Genomic DNA, 17,480 nt, shown 5'->3' with positions numbered 1-17,480 from the left:
GTGCTGCCATACAATATTCTCAAAAATGCCCCTGCGAGTGAACATTGCAGCAGCAATGCTAGACAAGCTGGCCTTCAAGATAGCATACATACATACTTTATTATGATTACAGTTGTATTGCACTTTTACTTCAAGGAGCTCAATGTGGTATAATTAAGTTCTCTCCCTCCAGCTGTGCCTCCGGTCTTTTCAAGGCTTCCTCTGCCCTTGCTGAAGTACTCTTCGGGCTCCACAAGGGCTCTCCAGCGCTCTGCTGCCAATTCCAAGTCTGAATCGATTTATTTATTCCCAGCACTGCATGCATATGTGGTCATGCAATCAATCACACGCATGTTGTGGGAGGGGGGTGTCTAGAGTTAATCCAGCACTGATGGCGGATCCATGGGGCATCCCTGAAACTTACAAATCAACCCTATGGGTCCCTAGGGTTAATAACGACTGCTTTCATAACACATTATTTCAGTTTATCTAAGGGCAAGCTACCAAATATTCCGTAGGGTGTGGCCCCCTGTTACCTTTCACACAGGGAACAATATAATTCGGTTAATTATTCATAGTCGTATTACTGTCTGTTCTCATGTAGCATTGAACTTCACAGTCAATTACGCACCATTTGCAACCACAGCCGTGTTTGCTTGATCAATTTTTGTTCCCGACACAGGTCAATAAGCGAGCATTGGCAGATTTCCACAGCGGTGGCTGCCATTTTAGATCCAGCGATTTCCACAGAAAGTTTGCCATGCCATCTTAGGCAGAAGATCTGTTAGCACTGCCATCACGTACCTGCCAAAGGGCCACCCTTCCTCCACCTATGCTTTCTAAGGCAAAACTTGTCCACCGAAAGGGCTTTGGATAGTGCAATGAACTCTGAAACCATTTCAGTCTCCTCTTCCTAACTTATATCACCCAAGTTCTCAGTGGATTTCGCAGCGTCTGGTCTTCGCTGACGCTAGGCCAGCAGATAAGGAACTTGGTTGTGGCTGGTTTATCAGAATATTTGGCACCCATCCTTCATGAACTCAGGCACTGCCCTTGATCTGTAATATGGGGATAATAATACTGGCCTACAAAACAGGGCTGTTGTAAGGATTACTAAGATAATGTAGGAGAAACACTGGGGACCCTCTCAAAGTATACACACACATATATATGGAAAGTGAGTGCACATTCTGGCTGAGAAATACGTACTTGATGTCTCTCAAAATGTCTTTCTCAACTGTTTTTCGGCAACCTATGAAGCCAGACTTTGTCTTCACTCTGTACCAGATGTTGTGAAAAGTGACTGTGCTGGCTTTCATCTGCTTCTTGCCTGGGATGCCGTTTGTACTGGTCTCGGACATGGGGATGCCAACTTGTGGGTTCTGAGCCATCTTTCCGGAGGTGCTTTATCCCTGTGAACCACAAGATGAACACAGACAATATAAGCAACAAAATTCAGGTGGCTCCAAGGTGCCCCTCATTAACAGACTTTTAAATTCTTTATTCAGGAGAATTGTTTTTCTGCTTCTGTTGTTTTACTGGAAATAACGAATCCTAAAGAGAAGCTATATTTTGCTGCTTGGTAACAGAATACAGTATTAGGAACCACCACTCCTCTTTCTACTTTTTTAAGGAATATGATTTTTGCTGCTATTCTACGTGGGTTCTTTGACTATATAAAGTTCAATAAGCGCTTTTGCTATTTGTCTAAAATTATTAAAGAAAACGATAACAGGAATATGTTTTCACTTTTATCTATTTTTATCTGCAAATTTTAGAAAATAAAAGAAGGGGGAAATATTGGTTTTGCTTATAAATATTCCTTGAATAGAGGAATATTTATGGGCAAAAACAGGGTTTAGGGATGCATATTCATTTTAATTACTGATATCCTATCAATCCAGGATATACAGAGATATTTCCAACATTCCAAATATTTCTCAGTTTTTTAATATATAATAGCTCTTGGTTGATTTTGAGAATTTCTATTGAATCATTCGTGCTATATCCCTAGACATTTTACTGATTTAGTTCCTCTGTCTTTGATATTTGTGTTAGTTTGCGTGTATGTGTGTGCTATCCTAGAGATTTATCCCATCCATTCTGACTTGCTATAGCTTTTGTAACCAGAGAGTTTGTCATATTGATGCAGTGAATGTTATTTCTCCATAGGAATTCCAGGAAAGAAATAACACCGTTTGCAGGGAGGTTATATGGCAGCGAGCATTCATCCCAATTTGCTTGCACAAAGCTTATATGAGTTTTTGCAAATCAGTGCGTATCCCACACTTCTTAAGTGTGTTTCCCCATCACTCTCCTCCTTGCAAAAAGGTCATTTTTAAAACATGGATTTGTTTCATCAGGGCACTTAAATCCATTTTAGTTGCAGAAGCATAGATTTCCAGTATGAACACAATCGAATCCCACAAAATAGTAATAATCAGTCCCATTAAGCTCATTGTTAGTCTGCTGCTTTCATTGTCTAATGTTTACTGGATAGTGCCAATACTGAGAAAATACGCTGTACCCTAGTATTATTCATTTATTGTAGTGAAGGCACTGAAGCGCTTTATGTAAGATATGAAATATAGACACTGCCTGCAAGTTTGCTGCCTAAAGGTGACTGAAATTAGGGTGAATGAAATAAATGAGTATAGAAATGGGAGTGGCGGATCAGTGAGAAAATGCCCAGTTATTTCAACAGACACTATGTAGGGCTGCTTATGAAGATGACAAGCAAAACACAGCTATCCAACCAAAACAAAGTTTCGAAATTTACACTTGTCCAAATTTGCTATGCAGCGCTCCAACCAAACATTTTTAGGGGGAAAATGAGTATTATTAGGAGAAGCTGTGCAAAAAAGATGATGAAATGTGTACATTAGTGAAAACTGCTGTTAAAGGAGAAATTTGCACTAAAATTTCCATAAGGATTTTTCCGATCGCAAATTGCTGCAAAATGTGGAGAACTGAATTTAATAACGGGACAAAAATACAGAACTAAGAGAACCGAGACTGACAGTCCCTTCTATCCTTCAGTCATCAGCAGCTGCCCATTTGTTTTTAGTCTGAATTCAAGGCTTAGTCAATGACATATAAAGCCCTGAAAACCTTGGGAAATGATGGTTCCACAGAAAAGACCTTCACTGTCGCCACTATAAGTCAACAGCAGAACCTCAACAGAGGATATCAGAGACCAGAATCAGCATACTGGAGAAGGCACTGCTTTGGTTGCCCTGGGACAAAACAGTAAAAGACTGCAGCCTGCATAACTAAGGACCACATACTTCGTTGCATTAATCATAACGCAAGCATCCAGAAGAATGATGTGCGCATATAGCACATCAGATTTCAATAGCATATAGCACGTCTCCCTTTAAAAATATACAGAAGTAGCAGGCAGGACAGCCTTGCTCTCAACTATTTTAAATGGCCTATTAAAAACTGCTACACCTGCCCAAATTACAGATACATTTTGGGTGTAATATTGGAGGTGTGGGGAGCAATGCTAAATGGAGTTTTCTCATATAATACTAAGAATGCTTTTCAGGCTGAAATCTTATGCACACTTTCCCAGGAGAAAGCACCGTCGAAAACAGTGGGACTTACCTGTGGGTCAGCATGCATAGCATATAAGGAAGCTGTTCTCAAATGGTGCGGCAGGAGTAAACAAAGAAACATTTAAACATTTCAGTGTAGCACAGTTCAAAAATAATCATTTTATGCTTTCTAGGTGTCCCACGATCATATTACAAAGTAGTTGTGTTCTATGTTATGAATCAAGAACTGCTAAGAGCTGTTTGTTTTTGTTTTCCCATGTATTTCTTATCAGTAAAAAAATTTGGTGTGGCGAGCACATTTCTATTCTGAAAGCATGACCCAGAAAAAAAAGTTCAAGAACCACTGGATGAGCCCAAAGGCCCATCCAATCTATCATTGTCTTTGCCCAGCGGCCAAACAGTTTCCTTTGGGAAGCCTACAAACAGCTCATGAGCATTGCTGTTAGTTTTGTGTGTGTTACTTTTGAATGTTGTTTACAGGGAATTGGAAACAGATGGGCCATTTTCAAATTCAATATACATTTAAAGTCCCTGAAATATTTATGTTTGAATTACCAGCTTTTTAAAAAATGCAAAAGCTCATTTAAATGACACTCCTGGTAGTTTCCGTATTTTTTCCTCTATAAGACTCACTTTTTCCCTCCTAAAAAGTAAGGGGAAATGTGTGTGCATTTTATGGAGCGAATGCAGGCTGCGCAGCTATCCCAGAAGCCAGAACAGCAAGAGGGGTTGCTGCTTTCACTGCGCATCGATCCCTCTTGCTGTTCTGGATTCTGAGATTCAGAATATTTTTTTTCTTGTTTTCCTCCTCCAAAAACTGGGTGCGTCTTGTGGTCTGGTGCGTCTTATAGAGCGAAAAATACGGTAGTTAAATCTACACTTTAGTGTCCACATTATTTAAGCAACAAATAGAGAGAGAGAGAGAGAGAGAGAGAGAGAGAGAGAGAGAAAGCAGCCTGCATTTCCAAGAAAATTCAAGTTGTTTCCCTCACAATATACCAGATATAATTTAGCCAAAAAATTCTTAAACTAATTCAGGGGAGCAGGGGGAATAATATCTCTTATGCTGCTTAGCTGCCCTCACATTGATTTTATTTTTAAGATACATTAGATAAGCGCTGGTCGTCTCCCAGGGAAGTTGCTTAATTCTTTCTGACTTTAAAGAAATTGGAATCAGTCCATTAAAAAGAAAAATACTAATGTTTCCTATACTTAAAAGAATAGGTAAATCCTGTCGATTTCTGTTTCTCTGATTTCCCCACTCTTTGTCATATTTCTTATGTGAAAAGTCCTCACCAAAAAATAATCAGCGTTTTAGGGCACATTTCTCTTAAAGTAAATTTTAAAGCAATTTTGCCTACTGTGTACATTTTGCAAGGAATTTACAGCAACATAATACATTTCTCGTTGCCGTTGTCAGCAGTATATGCATTTCTATGCACATTTTACCCTACATGTAATATGTTCTTTGTTGGTTGAACAAGTGCACCATAAAATTCACAGTACTGCAGATTTTGAAGGATATCTGTTCTTTGGTTCACATATTTTTTTGAAGAACTGTGAATCGACAATTCAAAAGTTTCTGTTATGAATCTATTTCTTAGTCCCCTAATACAGGGGCATTTGCATCCAAGATTTTAAAAATTCAGAATCCATCTAATGCTCATATTAGTTCTGAATAGGTTTCAATCACCAAGACTTCTGTTTCTGCCCAGATTGCACTCATTTGCACCCAATTATATATTCCCATCATTCTGAGAAACGTAGTGGATCCCTCCTGTGTTAGCCACTTTCCACCTTAGAGGCTGGTTTTAAGTCTCGGTTTCCTTTTAACCTCAATCTGTGAATCCCGTTCTCAGATTAAAAGCTACCTTTGAGTCGGAATAATTGGCATAGGGACTAGGCAACAGGTCCAAATTGCCCCAATTTCTGCCTTGCTATCAGAAATAGCAGGTTGGAGCAGCTGTGAAACACGCCTGTTCTGTTTCGGTCATGTAACTATAGCGCATAGTTAATATTCTCCCTTCTTCACCCATGGTGTGCTTGAGGGGGAAAAGCCCCACATTTAAAATAAAATTTTAAAAAGCAAGAAAGCTGGAGAACAGCTCTCAGAAGTCAACTTTGGACTTACCTTTTGTGCGTAAGAGGCAGCAGCGGATAAGGATATTAAAAGCTAGAGAAGGTTGAAGAAACGCTGTCGGGTGGAGCTTCAATTCTAGTCTTTTGAACAGCTTGCAAGAAGGCAAAGTCTTCCCCCTGACTGGGGCACCCAAGGGACCACTTTCTGTGGCATAAAGCGCTAATCCACAGAGCCAGCTAGGTTCTCCCACTTCCTCTCTCTGTCTCCCAGGCAAGTCCTATTGTAGGACCTTGTAAAGGAGGCAGCTCACCCCTCCCCTTTCCAGCTGCAATTAAGGGAGGGGTGAAAGGTCTGCTTAGGGAAGGGCGAGCCCAGAGGCACACTTTCTCTTGTCTGAGAGCTGATAGTGCCGCAGGAGTAGCCCAGGATGCGTGGAAGAACTTACTGGTATTCAATAACACACCCAATTCCGTCCTGTTGCTAAGCCAGGAGGACCCCAGCAGGACATGGCCTGAAGGTCCTCAGGCTGGAAGGCAGCAACTGTGAAGGGGAAATTAAGGCTAAATGTATAACCATCCTCCTTCAGGATGCTTATGCAGACTTCTTTCCCTGTGTGCCCAGATCCCGTGTGATTGGGCTAGAGTCCAACAGAAGCAGGTGAGAATAAGCAATGCTTTGAACAGTGAGCTGGTGTTCCCCAAATGCTACAATGGAGCTTCTGCAAGATGGAGTTTGTGGTTTGAGAGACAAGAGAGAAGAGTGACATGGTCTCTCAAAAACGACAGATCCCAACATTCCTCCATGCACGTGCATAAGCAGGAGGAGGACCTAGCAGGGTGTCCCAGAGCAGGTAAGAGGACCACGACCACATGAATAAGGAATTTTGCAATCCCAAGAAGTCTGCGCCAATTATAGGATTGACAGAACCCGGAACATATGGAAGTAAATGAACTAGGCCTCTGGCCTCCAGAATGCACAAAACAATCTGGGCTCCTCCAAACGTTTTGGACTACAACTCTCGGCCAGCATGGATGATGGGAATTGTAGTCCCACATCAGAGGCAATTTTCTCCTAATGTCACAAATTTGTGCAAGCAATTTCTCCTGACATCATGGTTTTTTGCATGTTAGCTTCACTATCATCATTTTAATGCACATTTACACCCTGACATATGCCGTTCTGCAAACACTGGTTGGAGAACTAGATTGCAAAATTCAGAGAAGCGTGAATTTTGAAGAATGAATGCATTTTGGTTTTCATATTGTTTTGAACATAATCAAATCCCCTCCTCAGTTATGAATACTTCATGGAATTAGTAACAGTTATTCCAGTTTCATTTATGTGTAACAAAGAGGCACGGTTTTCTGTAAAAGAACTGAAGATAGTCTTCTCCCTGTTAATAAAGCAGCATTCTTTTCTGCTAGATATTCATGACGGCCACTTGTATAACCATAACTATACAGCCATGTAATAAAAATGGATTGTGCCCATCAATAGCTAGTTATATAAGTTTGACCTTTTGCATCAGGCATTTATGATGATTTGTCCGTTGTATAACAGCTTTTTCCCTCGAAAGGCATGACTGAGCTATAAAAACTATTCTGAGTGCCAACCAATTAGCATTATATGAAATGCTAATTTCATATAATGCATAAGATTTGAAGCCAAGATACTGCTCTTAAAAGTCGGCCAACCTAACATAGAAGGTATAGAATCATATCGGGGTCCACTATTTAGTATAAAGTTCTTTTAAGAGATTAGTGACTCCTTACAGTGCAATACTATACAGTGGAACCTCGGGTTATGTCCCATCCTCCTTACGAACGCTTTGGGTAACGAGCTCCGCTAACCCGGAAGTAGATGCTCCCGGTTGTGAACTTTGCCCCAGGATGTGAATGGGAGTCGTGTGGCGGCAGTGGGAGACCCCATTAGCGAAAGTGCACCTCATGTTAAGAACAGTTTTGGGTTAAGACCTCCGGAACGAATTAAGTTCATAACCAGAGGTACCACTGTATTACACATGTCTACTCAGAAGTAAGCTCCAATGAGTTCAGTTGGAACTGCTCCCAGGACTGCAGCTTTAATCCATTACACTCACTGGGGAAAAAATCTTGAGTATCTTATGAAAGTGAACATTGGGTGTTAGCAATGAGTAAGAAAAACAATCTGAGAGTCAGGATGAGGATGAAGTGCCTATGTACCAGCTAGCCTAAGGCATGCCAAAGTCACTTCCCATTTAAAGGTAAAGGTAAAGGGACCCCTGACCATTAGGTCTACTCGTGACCGACTCTGGGGTTGCGGCGCTCATCTCACTTTATTGGCCAAGGGAGCCAGTACAGCTTCTGGGTCATGTGGCCAGCAGGACTAAGCCGCTTCTGGCGAACCAGAGCAGCACTGTTTACCTTCCCGCTGGAGCGGTACCTATTTATCTACTTGGACTTTGACGTGTTTTCAAACTGCTAGGTTGGCAGGAGCAGGGACCGAGAAACAGGAGCTCACCCTGTCGCGGGGATTAGAACTGCCGACCTTCTGATCGGCAAGCCCTAGACTCTGTGGTTTAACCCACAGTGCCACCCACTTCCCTTTTAGATTACCACAATGTGTTCCGCGTGGGGCTGCCCTTGAAGAGTGTTCAGAAGCTGCAGCTGGTGTAAAATGTTTTATAGACTTAGGGCTTATCCACACTTCCTTTCCTCCACTCTTTCCAAGCACAGTCCACACTTTAAAGCTCCATGTCCCTTTTCCCCTTTTCACTCCAGAGCTTTTGCCCTGCAAAAACCCACTCTCTAAAGCTCAGTCGGAGCAAATGGCAATCTGCAGAAAACCCGAATTGGTGCTTGCTACAATTGAGCGCTAAATAGGGGGTGGGGGTGGGAAAGCTTGGAGGCAAAAAAACACCGACACAGAACTTTTTTGCAGGAGCCTATGCCTGGAAAGGGACACGGGTGGCGCTGTGGGTTAAACCACAGAGCCTAGGACTTGCCAATCAGAAGGTTGGAGGTTCGAATCCCCGCGAAGGGGTGAGCTCCCATTCCTCGGTCCCTGCTCCTGCCAACCTAGCAGTTCGAAAGCATGTCAAAGCGCAAGTAGATAAATAGGTACCGCTCTGTTGGGAAGGTAAACAGCGTTTCCGTGCGCTGCTCTGGTTCGCCAGAAGCGGCTTAGTCATGCTGGCCACATGACCCAGAACCTGTACGCCGGCTCCCTTGGCCAATAAAGTGAGATGAGTGCTGCAACCCCAGAGTCGTCCGTGACTGGACATAATGGTCAGGGGTCCCTTTACCTTTACCTATGCCTGGAAAGAGCAGGGCAATAGGTTAAGTGATAAGGGTAAGCCCTCAGATTGGCAGGACAATGAGATTTGTATCCAAAACATCTGGAAGGCACCAGGTAGGGGAAGGTTGCTCTAGGGAATAAAGCCTCTTGATCATAGTGGGACATAGAATCAGAAGGGTCACAAGGGTCATCTAGTCCAACCCCCTGCAATGCAGAGATCTTTTGCCCGATGTTGGGCTCAAACCCATGACTCTCATGCTCTACCAGCTGAGCTATCCCAGACTTGCTTCCAAATATACACACAGAAGCTCAGGCTAGAAGTTTTTCTCATCACTGATGTGACAGCGGTCAGAAACAGTGTCCAGGTGAAAATCACTAAAATGCCCCAATCAGTTACCTTCATCATCCACACTATGAGTTCCAGTGGGGACCAGCAATCAAGGTCCACCATGTCTGTGAGAGGAATACCTACAGCAGATGCAGCTACAACATGGTGAGTTGCGGGAGGTGAGAGGGGAGATTTGCAGGAAGCCATGAGGTGTACACTACAGCGCCCAGAATGCTTTGCGGGAAACAATGTGCTTTAAACGTGCTTCAGAGGTATTGTGTGGACAAGGCCTAAGTACCTTTTGGGCACATAACGACCTATTAGTTTCCAAGGTATAGTGGCTGGTATTCAGCTGAGTTTTACTCAGAGCAGACACAGAGAAATTAGGTGTTATAGGAATTCCAAGGTCTCATATATAAAAATCCTATGTTCAAAAATCTACAAGGCAAACACATACATGAGTAAATGAACCGCGTGTCTGAAATAGTACAGGAGAGCAGTCCTGAAACCATTTTGGCTCTCCCAAATTGACTTCAGATATTTCTCTGCAAGGAGGAAGGTAATGGGAAAGACTCTCCATTGTCTTTTGCTTACCTGTCTTAAGGGTATATGAATAGGGTGAGCTATTTAGCATCTCAAGAGGAATGGCCAGGCTGCCCAGGTGAAGCAATCAAGTGACCATTATCAGTATCCTGCCAGACAGGATTTGCATTGTAGACGGCCCCTTGTGATGTATTTCTACTGTAGCCCGCCTCCTTCTGTGATGTATGTGTGATGTTTTGGGGGGTGGTCTCCGGCTAAAGGGTGGGCAACTTCAAAAGTCTCTATTAGGGTTTGTGCACCATTGTTCTGGGTCCCTCCTGCCTCCTGCATGTGGTTGTGAACACCCTGTTGCAACAGTTAATAAAGATCAGGCTTACTAGCTGCCTTGCTTCTCATTTCTCTGGTTGGCCTCTGTTCTTTTCTCCTACCAATAGAGAAACTACTCAAGGACTCTATACGGGCTCTTGTTGTTGTTGTTTAGTCGTTTAGTCGTGTCCGACTCTTCGTGACCCCATGGACCAGAGCACACCAGGCACTCCTGTCTTCCACTGCCTCCCGCAGTTTGGTCAAACTCATGCTGTCCAACCATCTCGTCCTCTGTCGTCCCCTTCTCCTTGTGCCCTCCATCTTTCCCAACATCAGGGTCTTTTCCAGGGAGTCTTCTCTTCTCATGAGGTGGCCAAAGTATTGGAGCCTCAGCTTCACGATCTGTCCTTCCAGTGAGCACTCAGGGCTGATTTCCTTAAGAATGGAGAGGTTTGATCTTCTTGCAGTCCATGGGACTCTCAAGAGTCTCCTCCAGGACCATAATTCAAAAGCATCAATTCTTTGGCAATCAGCCTTCTTTACGGGCTCTTAGATACCCCATAAGGGAAAGGCAGCAGTATTTTTCTTTTAACATATGTTTTTGGGAATTATAGGGACAGAACTACCTAAATTGTATAGAAATTTAGTTAGGTATGCTACTACGTACAGCAGCAAGAATGCTACTCGCCCCCAAATGGAAAGAAGCAGAAGTCCCAGCAAAGGAAGAATGTATACAAAAACTTATGGAACATGCCGAAATGGCGAAACTCACCGGAAGAATGAGAAATCAAGATAACAAAACCTTTTATAATATGATGAAAATGGTTTATTGAAATTTTTCAGATAAAGTACAATCAGATAAAAAAACATTGGCAGGATTATTGTAATAACCTGCATAACAGTTTGTATTTAAATTAGATAATTAAATGAATTTGGATATGCAGAAGATATTAAAAAATAAATTTAAGGAACTACAGAAAGAGGGGGAAGATGTCAAGCTTTGAAATGTTAAAATGATTGTAAAATTAATGAAATGTATAAATTTGAAAAATATAAAAACTTTTTTTAAAAAGAAAGAAGAAGAAATTTATGTGCATGGCTAAGTTAGGCCCTTTCATTTCATTGGTCGGTCTACTCTGAATAACACTGAGTTGAATACCACCCAGTGTATACACAGGGATTGTGACCCTCACCAGTCGGAAAGCCTGATGTTATCACCACCTGCTGCTGCTGAAGGCTGAAACTCAAAACTCCCAGTTCCCATTATAGCCGCTAGATGGAAGCATCTATTCTTATATTGCTGAGCGTTGAAAGATTACTGTGCTGTATCATGAGAATTATGAACAAGGGATGGGTTTTCCCCTCCCTTCTACACTATTGCTTAGTACAGATCCCTAGCACAAGAGAAGGTATGTTTCCTATCAAAGGGAGCTATATCCATGTGAATGAAAAGCTAACTCTCCCTTGGTCCCAATGAAATTAAAAGAATTAAAGGTGGTTATAAAATGCGTATGGGACGCGAGTAGTGCTGTGATCTAAACCACAGAGCCTAGGGCTTGCTGATCAGAAGGTTGGTGGTTCGAATCCCCACGACAGGGTGAGCGCCCGTTGCTCAGTCCCTGCTCCTGCCAACCTAGCAGTTCGAAAGCACAAAGTGCAAGTAGATAAATAGGTAACACTCCGTCGGGAAGGTAAACGGCGTTTCCATGTGCTGCTCTGGTTCGCCATGCTGGCCACATGACCCGGAAGCTGTCTGTGGACAAACTCCGGCTCCCTCGGCCTATAGAGCGAGATGAGTGCGCAACCCCAGAGTCGTCCACGACTGGACATAATGGTCAGGGGTACCTTTACCTTTATAAAATGCGTAGGAATTTGACTGCTTTCTGTGTAACATATCTGTGACTTAACTTTCTCTGGATAACCCACATTTCCACTACATGCAGGCTTTATCTCCTCTTGGAACTGTGTGGTGTTGCTACTCGTGTTTTATTTTTATGTTGTGAACCACCCTGAGATCTATGAATGAAGGGCAGTATACAAATCTTAATTAATAATCTTCTTCCTCTTTGGCGGCGATCACCCGTAGCCAAGTAAGATTGTCTTCCATAAACACAGTTTTAACAATGAGTCCGTAAGTGACTGTGGAGACCAATTCTGGATCCACACGAGGGGACATTGGTTTCTGGGCGGGAGTTGATCACACTGTGGATTTGGCCTTTTCCATGGTGTTTCAGCTATACACAATTTCACTTAAACACTTAAGCCTTGGAACGTAACCCCTGAATAAATTGGGAGTTGCCTGTAAATAAATAATTATTATTATTAGATGAATTAGCAAATACATCCCTTTCCCTTTACTCTCCTAAGAGAGAAAAAGTTTAAAGGAATCCTATGGATTTTTTAAAAAAAGAATAAAGGCCCATGGGTGCTAATGTGGAGACGACGTGTGCTCCATCATTCTTCCTCTCAGGTATATTTTGGCTTGAGGCAGCCATATTTGCTTGGCACCCGAAGCCTGGGATGCAGGAAAGAGGCAGGGCAGGCAGCAAAAGCTCTGACTGGACAGGAGAGCGGTGGTGGCTGAGCATAGTGTTGACAGTCAGATAAGTATACTTAAGAGTCCCCACTGGTGAAGCACTGGTCTGTTTGCATTTGGCTCTGTTCCACCTCAGCTGCTGTGTAGGAGCAAGATAGAAAGAGTATTCTGAGAGGAATGCTTGTCAATGCCCAGAGGGAAGGGCCATCTGTTCCAGCTCTCCAGTGCTTAGAAAACAGTTATCTGTCCTCCAACTTTTCCCTGCCGGCTCACATGGCCCAGGCCAGTGCGCTTATGAGCATGGAGAGTGTGCAGAAGAGATGCTTCTACCACAGAGCCACAGTCCCTTTCCCCGAAAGTGCACACAACAATACAAGCGCTTGTTTGCAAACAAATAAAAATATTCTTACATTCGAGACTTCTCTTCTCACTTCTGTCGTGCTCCGAATATATGGGTTGTTTAAGGATTTGGTATTTTACTAAGCAGTCTGTTTACCCAAACTAAAGCCCTTGTGGGCTATTATTTATATGGAAACAAGGGTGCTCGCTGCAATATTTTTGCTCCTCACACGGCACGATGCAGTTTCAAGGATGCCTAGGAGCTGTTTTAGTCAGAAAAAAGTCCTGTATTTTAAAAAAGTGAGAGCTTTTTAAAGTGTATTTTAAAAATGTGAGAGCCTTCCTGCAGTCCAGTGGTGTGGCCCAAATGCAAGTTGACCATCTTACCTCAGTAAGGATGAGGCCCATGAAGCCTTGCCCAAATCATAGGAACATAGGAAACCACCTCATACCAATGGGCCATGCTATTTAACATTATTGTTGTTAATAACATTAAGAACCATGGGTGTTTCTGTAAAAATGGAAATGCTTAAAAATTTAAGCAAAGGTTTAAAGCCCACCTGTGTTAAGAGTTTTGATTCTGATCAGGCCCTCTGCACCTGCAGTTTGCATGTGGAAAAACCTCCCACTGGAATGAATGGGAAGTTTTTTGTTTTATTTTAACTCCAGTGGAAATTGCGTATCTACATATACTTATTAATGGGCAGTGTGTGCAAAAAGACAATGAATGGACAAGTGTGGTGTGCAAGGATGAACCTGATCTTTGGATCACCCAAGCTGCTCTTCTACTGAACTACAAATGTCTCATTGTGAAACTTTGCAAACACCTTCGGAAAAGCTAACTTTATAAATAGTGAAGGGGAACAACTTCTCGTTTTCCCCATGCCTAGTACCTGTAATGTAAGTAATCCAAAAACATAACCCAAATAGGATGGCATTGAAAAACCAATTCTCGCCAGTTACAAGAAAGTTCAGTGGATTAAACATTAAGACACTCACTCCCCTCCCCCGCAGTGTGTCTTTGAGTGTCCACAACTTTGCCGCAGGTTTCATCAGTTTTCCTTTTCAGTCAAAAAGTATATCAAGGAGATGAGTAGACAACTTATTATATGCCTGTGCTTCGATATTTTGCACTTCCAGAGCAGAAACAACATATCCCTTTTGCACTCATGGTGCATACAGTAAGACCCCTCATTCAAGTTCAGCCAATAAATCCACATTGAAAGAAATGATTGCCTTCAGCCTTGCCTGGAAAAACCGCCTTACTAAAGTACGTGTGACAAGATGGGGCAGGTGCTTTTCCAAGTGTGTCATAGCCAGTGGTGTCTTCTGACAGGAGCATTTTGGAAAGGATACAGATCCATTTATGGGTCACTGCACCTGCCATGAGAGCAAGAGCAATTTGGCTTCCGTGCCAATGCCGTTGGTCTGAACTTTTCACTGCAACTCCTGAAACCCACGTTGCATAAACCTGAGTTCATTCCGAAAGCAATGAAGTGCAGCCCATTTCCCTGGCTGTGTCCCATGGGTGACACAGGTCACCATGACATGCTTTTGAAGACTGTTGACTTCAATTACAGGCCCATTTGGCTGATGCTTCTGGCTGCTGCAGAAAAAAAGATCCTGGCAAGGGATTTGTGGTTCAACATCCAGTATAACATTTACTGCTGAGACTCGCAATGGACTCTGCTATTTGCCTCAGCTGTTCAACCTACCACCCCTCTAGGTAATGGATCCTCTTGCCTAAAAGACTGCAAGCATATTCTGTCTTCTCTTCTCCTGCAGCCTGAAACTTGCACAGCTCTGCCAGACTTTCCCGAAAGGATTTGTTAACTGAAGACACACATGGTTTACTCAAAAGGTATCCAATGTCATGGGACATGGGTGGCGCTGTGGGTTAAACCGCAGAGGTTAAACCACAGAGCCTAGGGCTTGCCGAGCAGAAGGTCGGCAGTTCGAATCCCCGTGACAGGGTGAGCTCCCGTTGCAGGTTGGCTCCTGCCAACCTAGCAGTTCAAAAGCACATCAAAGTGCAAGTAAATAGGTACCGCTCCGGCGGGGAGGTAAACAGCGTTTCCGTGTGCTGCTCTGGTTCGCCAGAAGCGGCTTAGTCATGCTGGCCACATGACCTGGAAGCTGTACGCTGGCCCCTCGGCCAATAAAGCGAGATGAGCGCCGCAACCCCAGTCGGCCACGACAGGAGCTAATGGTCAGGGGTCCCTTTACCTTTATCTAATGTTATAGGAACCAGACTTGAGCCAATCGTTTGACTTGGTCCACCTAGCCTGAATGACTGCCTCTCCCCATATAAATTGTCCCAGACTATGCGTTCATCCTCTGAGGCCCTTCTTTGTGTGTCTCCTCTATGTGAGGTTCCAGAGGGTGGCAATACAAGAACAGGCCGTTTTCCTGTAGTGGCTCCCTTTTTGTGGAATGCTCTCCGCAGGGAGATTCACCTGGTGCCTTCATTAGATATTTTTAGGAGCCAGGCGAAAACGTTCCTCTTCAGCCAGGACTGATTAATATTATACAGCATTTTAAATGTGTCTGTGGGAAGGGTGAGGGGTTACTGTTTTGCTGTTTTGTTCTACTCATTTACTTGTTTTTATCCTGTATTTTATTCCGTGAACCACCCTGAGATCTTATGATTATAAATCTAATAAACAAAAGTCCAGAATTTTCTATAAATCTCCCAAGCAGATCACAAAGACTTCAGGCAAGGGGCAGATTCCACCGATCTTTTTTAACTGGAGATTTCTGCATGCTCCACAACTAAGATATGGCACCCTAATAATAATAATAATAATAATAATAGTATTTTTTTATTTATACCCCACCCTTCTTGGTTCAAAAACCAGGCTCAGGGTGGCTAATTAAAACACTTAATTGTAAAAGCAGCATAAACTACAGTATAAAAAAAAACAACAATAAAATTCAAAGTTCAGAAATCAATTTAGGGGAAATCCATCTAATAAAAAAATTCCTTCCTGTAGCACCTTAAAGACCAACTAAGTTAGTTCTTGGTATAAGCTTTCGTGTGCATGCACACTTCTTCAGATACACTGAAACAGAAGTTACCAGATCCTTCTATATATTGAGAAGGTGGGGAGGGGTATTACTTAGAAGGGTGGTGGGAATCGGAGATTGGCAGATAGCTGAGATGAGCCTGTTGACGACTCTTAACGACTGTAATAGGTCTTACAGGAAAAGGCAAGGGGTGAGAAGGTGAGAAATGGCTTAGTCATGTATAATGAGATAAGAATCCGATGTCTCTGTTCAGACCAGGTTTCTCCATTGTTTTAAGTTTGGTAATGAGTTGTAATTCAGCAGCTTCTCTTTCCAGTCTATTTCTGAAATTCCATCTAATAAGCATTAGATAATCCCCAGGGCTAGCTGGCTGAATTAGTCCTACTTGGGCCAGCGAGGAGGCCGGGGAGAATTAGCTGTGGGGTCTCAGAGTGGGTAATCTTCATAAAAGGGGAGAGGGAGGGAAGAGAAGGGAAATAAAAGATCAGGCTGAATATTTGGGAAATCTTCCACTCAGCATCGCAATGAGGCCCTCAAGAGCTTTATTCCAAGCACACAAGTACCCTAGGAATGAAACTGGCTCATACTGGCCTACATGACATTATTAGCTTCCATTACACAAGGATGTCTTCCATTCTGACAGCTAGAAGGGAAAGTAGCCCAAGGCCTACAAGAACCCACAACCAACTGTGCCTTCCACCCATTGCTTGGCACCCTAAAAAGACATGTGAATACATTCTCCGGGAACTTTCGTAGGCTGTTTTGTCTTTCCCTGAAAGGTCCAATGGACACACCAGCCCAACTACCAGAGAGCAAAACCGCAGAAAAATCCTACCATTCCTCGCAATGCTTTGATGATTATATGACAAAATATTGCTCTAAAAAAGACATGCTAATATGCTTAAATTAAGAATGTAAGTGCATCAAAACAATAAATTATCAATGACATATGTATGTGTATAGAGAAAATAAAAACAATCAGAATGCAATGATAAGGGTAAAATTGATTTTCAAGAAGAGTAGTAGTGGTGGAGGGAAGTTAAACAAAATACAGTGGTACCTCCGGTTACATACGCTTCAGGTTACAGACACCGCTAACCCAGAAATAGTGCTTCAGGTTAAGAACTTTGCTTCAGGATGAGAACAGAAATTGTGCTCCGGCGGTGCGGCGGCAGCAGGAGGCCCCATTAGCTAAAGTGGTGCTTCAGGTTAAGAACAGTTTCAGGTTAAGTACGGACCTCCGGACGAATTAAGTACTTAACCCGAGGTACCACTGTAAAATAAACCCACCACCCTGTTTATGTTTTTTCTTTTTCCTTTTTGGATACTGCATAATGATTTAATGTACAATGATTTAATGTTTCTTTTCTGTTGTGTATTATTTCTCTTTTTTTAATTAAATTGTATGATGGAAAATCTAAAAAATACCAAAAAATAATAATCCTACCATTCCTTGTAATTCGAATCAAAGGACATGCAGGTGAAAAAAACAAAAGGAGGCAAATG

General features: G+C 42.7%; 1 protein-coding gene across 4 annotated transcripts in view; it reads right to left on the bottom strand.

Annotated features, from left to right (window-relative positions):
• The window catches only part of LOC308485245 (broad substrate specificity ATP-binding cassette transporter ABCG2-like), a 31,635-nt gene extending 21,682 nt beyond the window's left edge, over positions 1-9,953 (bottom strand). For 2 of the 4 annotated variants that reach the window (XM_081020828.1, XM_081020831.1), the window contains exons 1-2: positions 9,818-9,953; positions 1,189-1,391 (exon numbers count right to left, since the gene is read on the bottom strand). In XM_081020828.1, the coding sequence (XP_080876954.1) occupies positions 1,189-1,370 (182 nt within the window). In that variant the 5' untranslated portion in view covers positions 1,371-1,391; positions 9,818-9,953. Of the gene's footprint in view, positions 1-1,188; positions 1,392-3,588; positions 3,621-5,670; positions 5,886-9,817 lie in introns of those variants that run through there. The other 2 variants (XM_081020830.1, XM_081020829.1) reach the window with 2 other exon arrangements.
• Positions 9,954-17,480: the final 7,527 nt, after the last annotated feature.

This window comes from Podarcis pityusensis (assembly GCF_964106645.2).
Source record: "Podarcis pityusensis genome assembly, chromosome: 9".
NCBI lineage: Eukaryota > Metazoa > Chordata > Lepidosauria > Squamata > Lacertidae > Podarcis > Podarcis pityusensis.
This window is presented reverse-complemented; position numbering and strand designations above follow the sequence as displayed.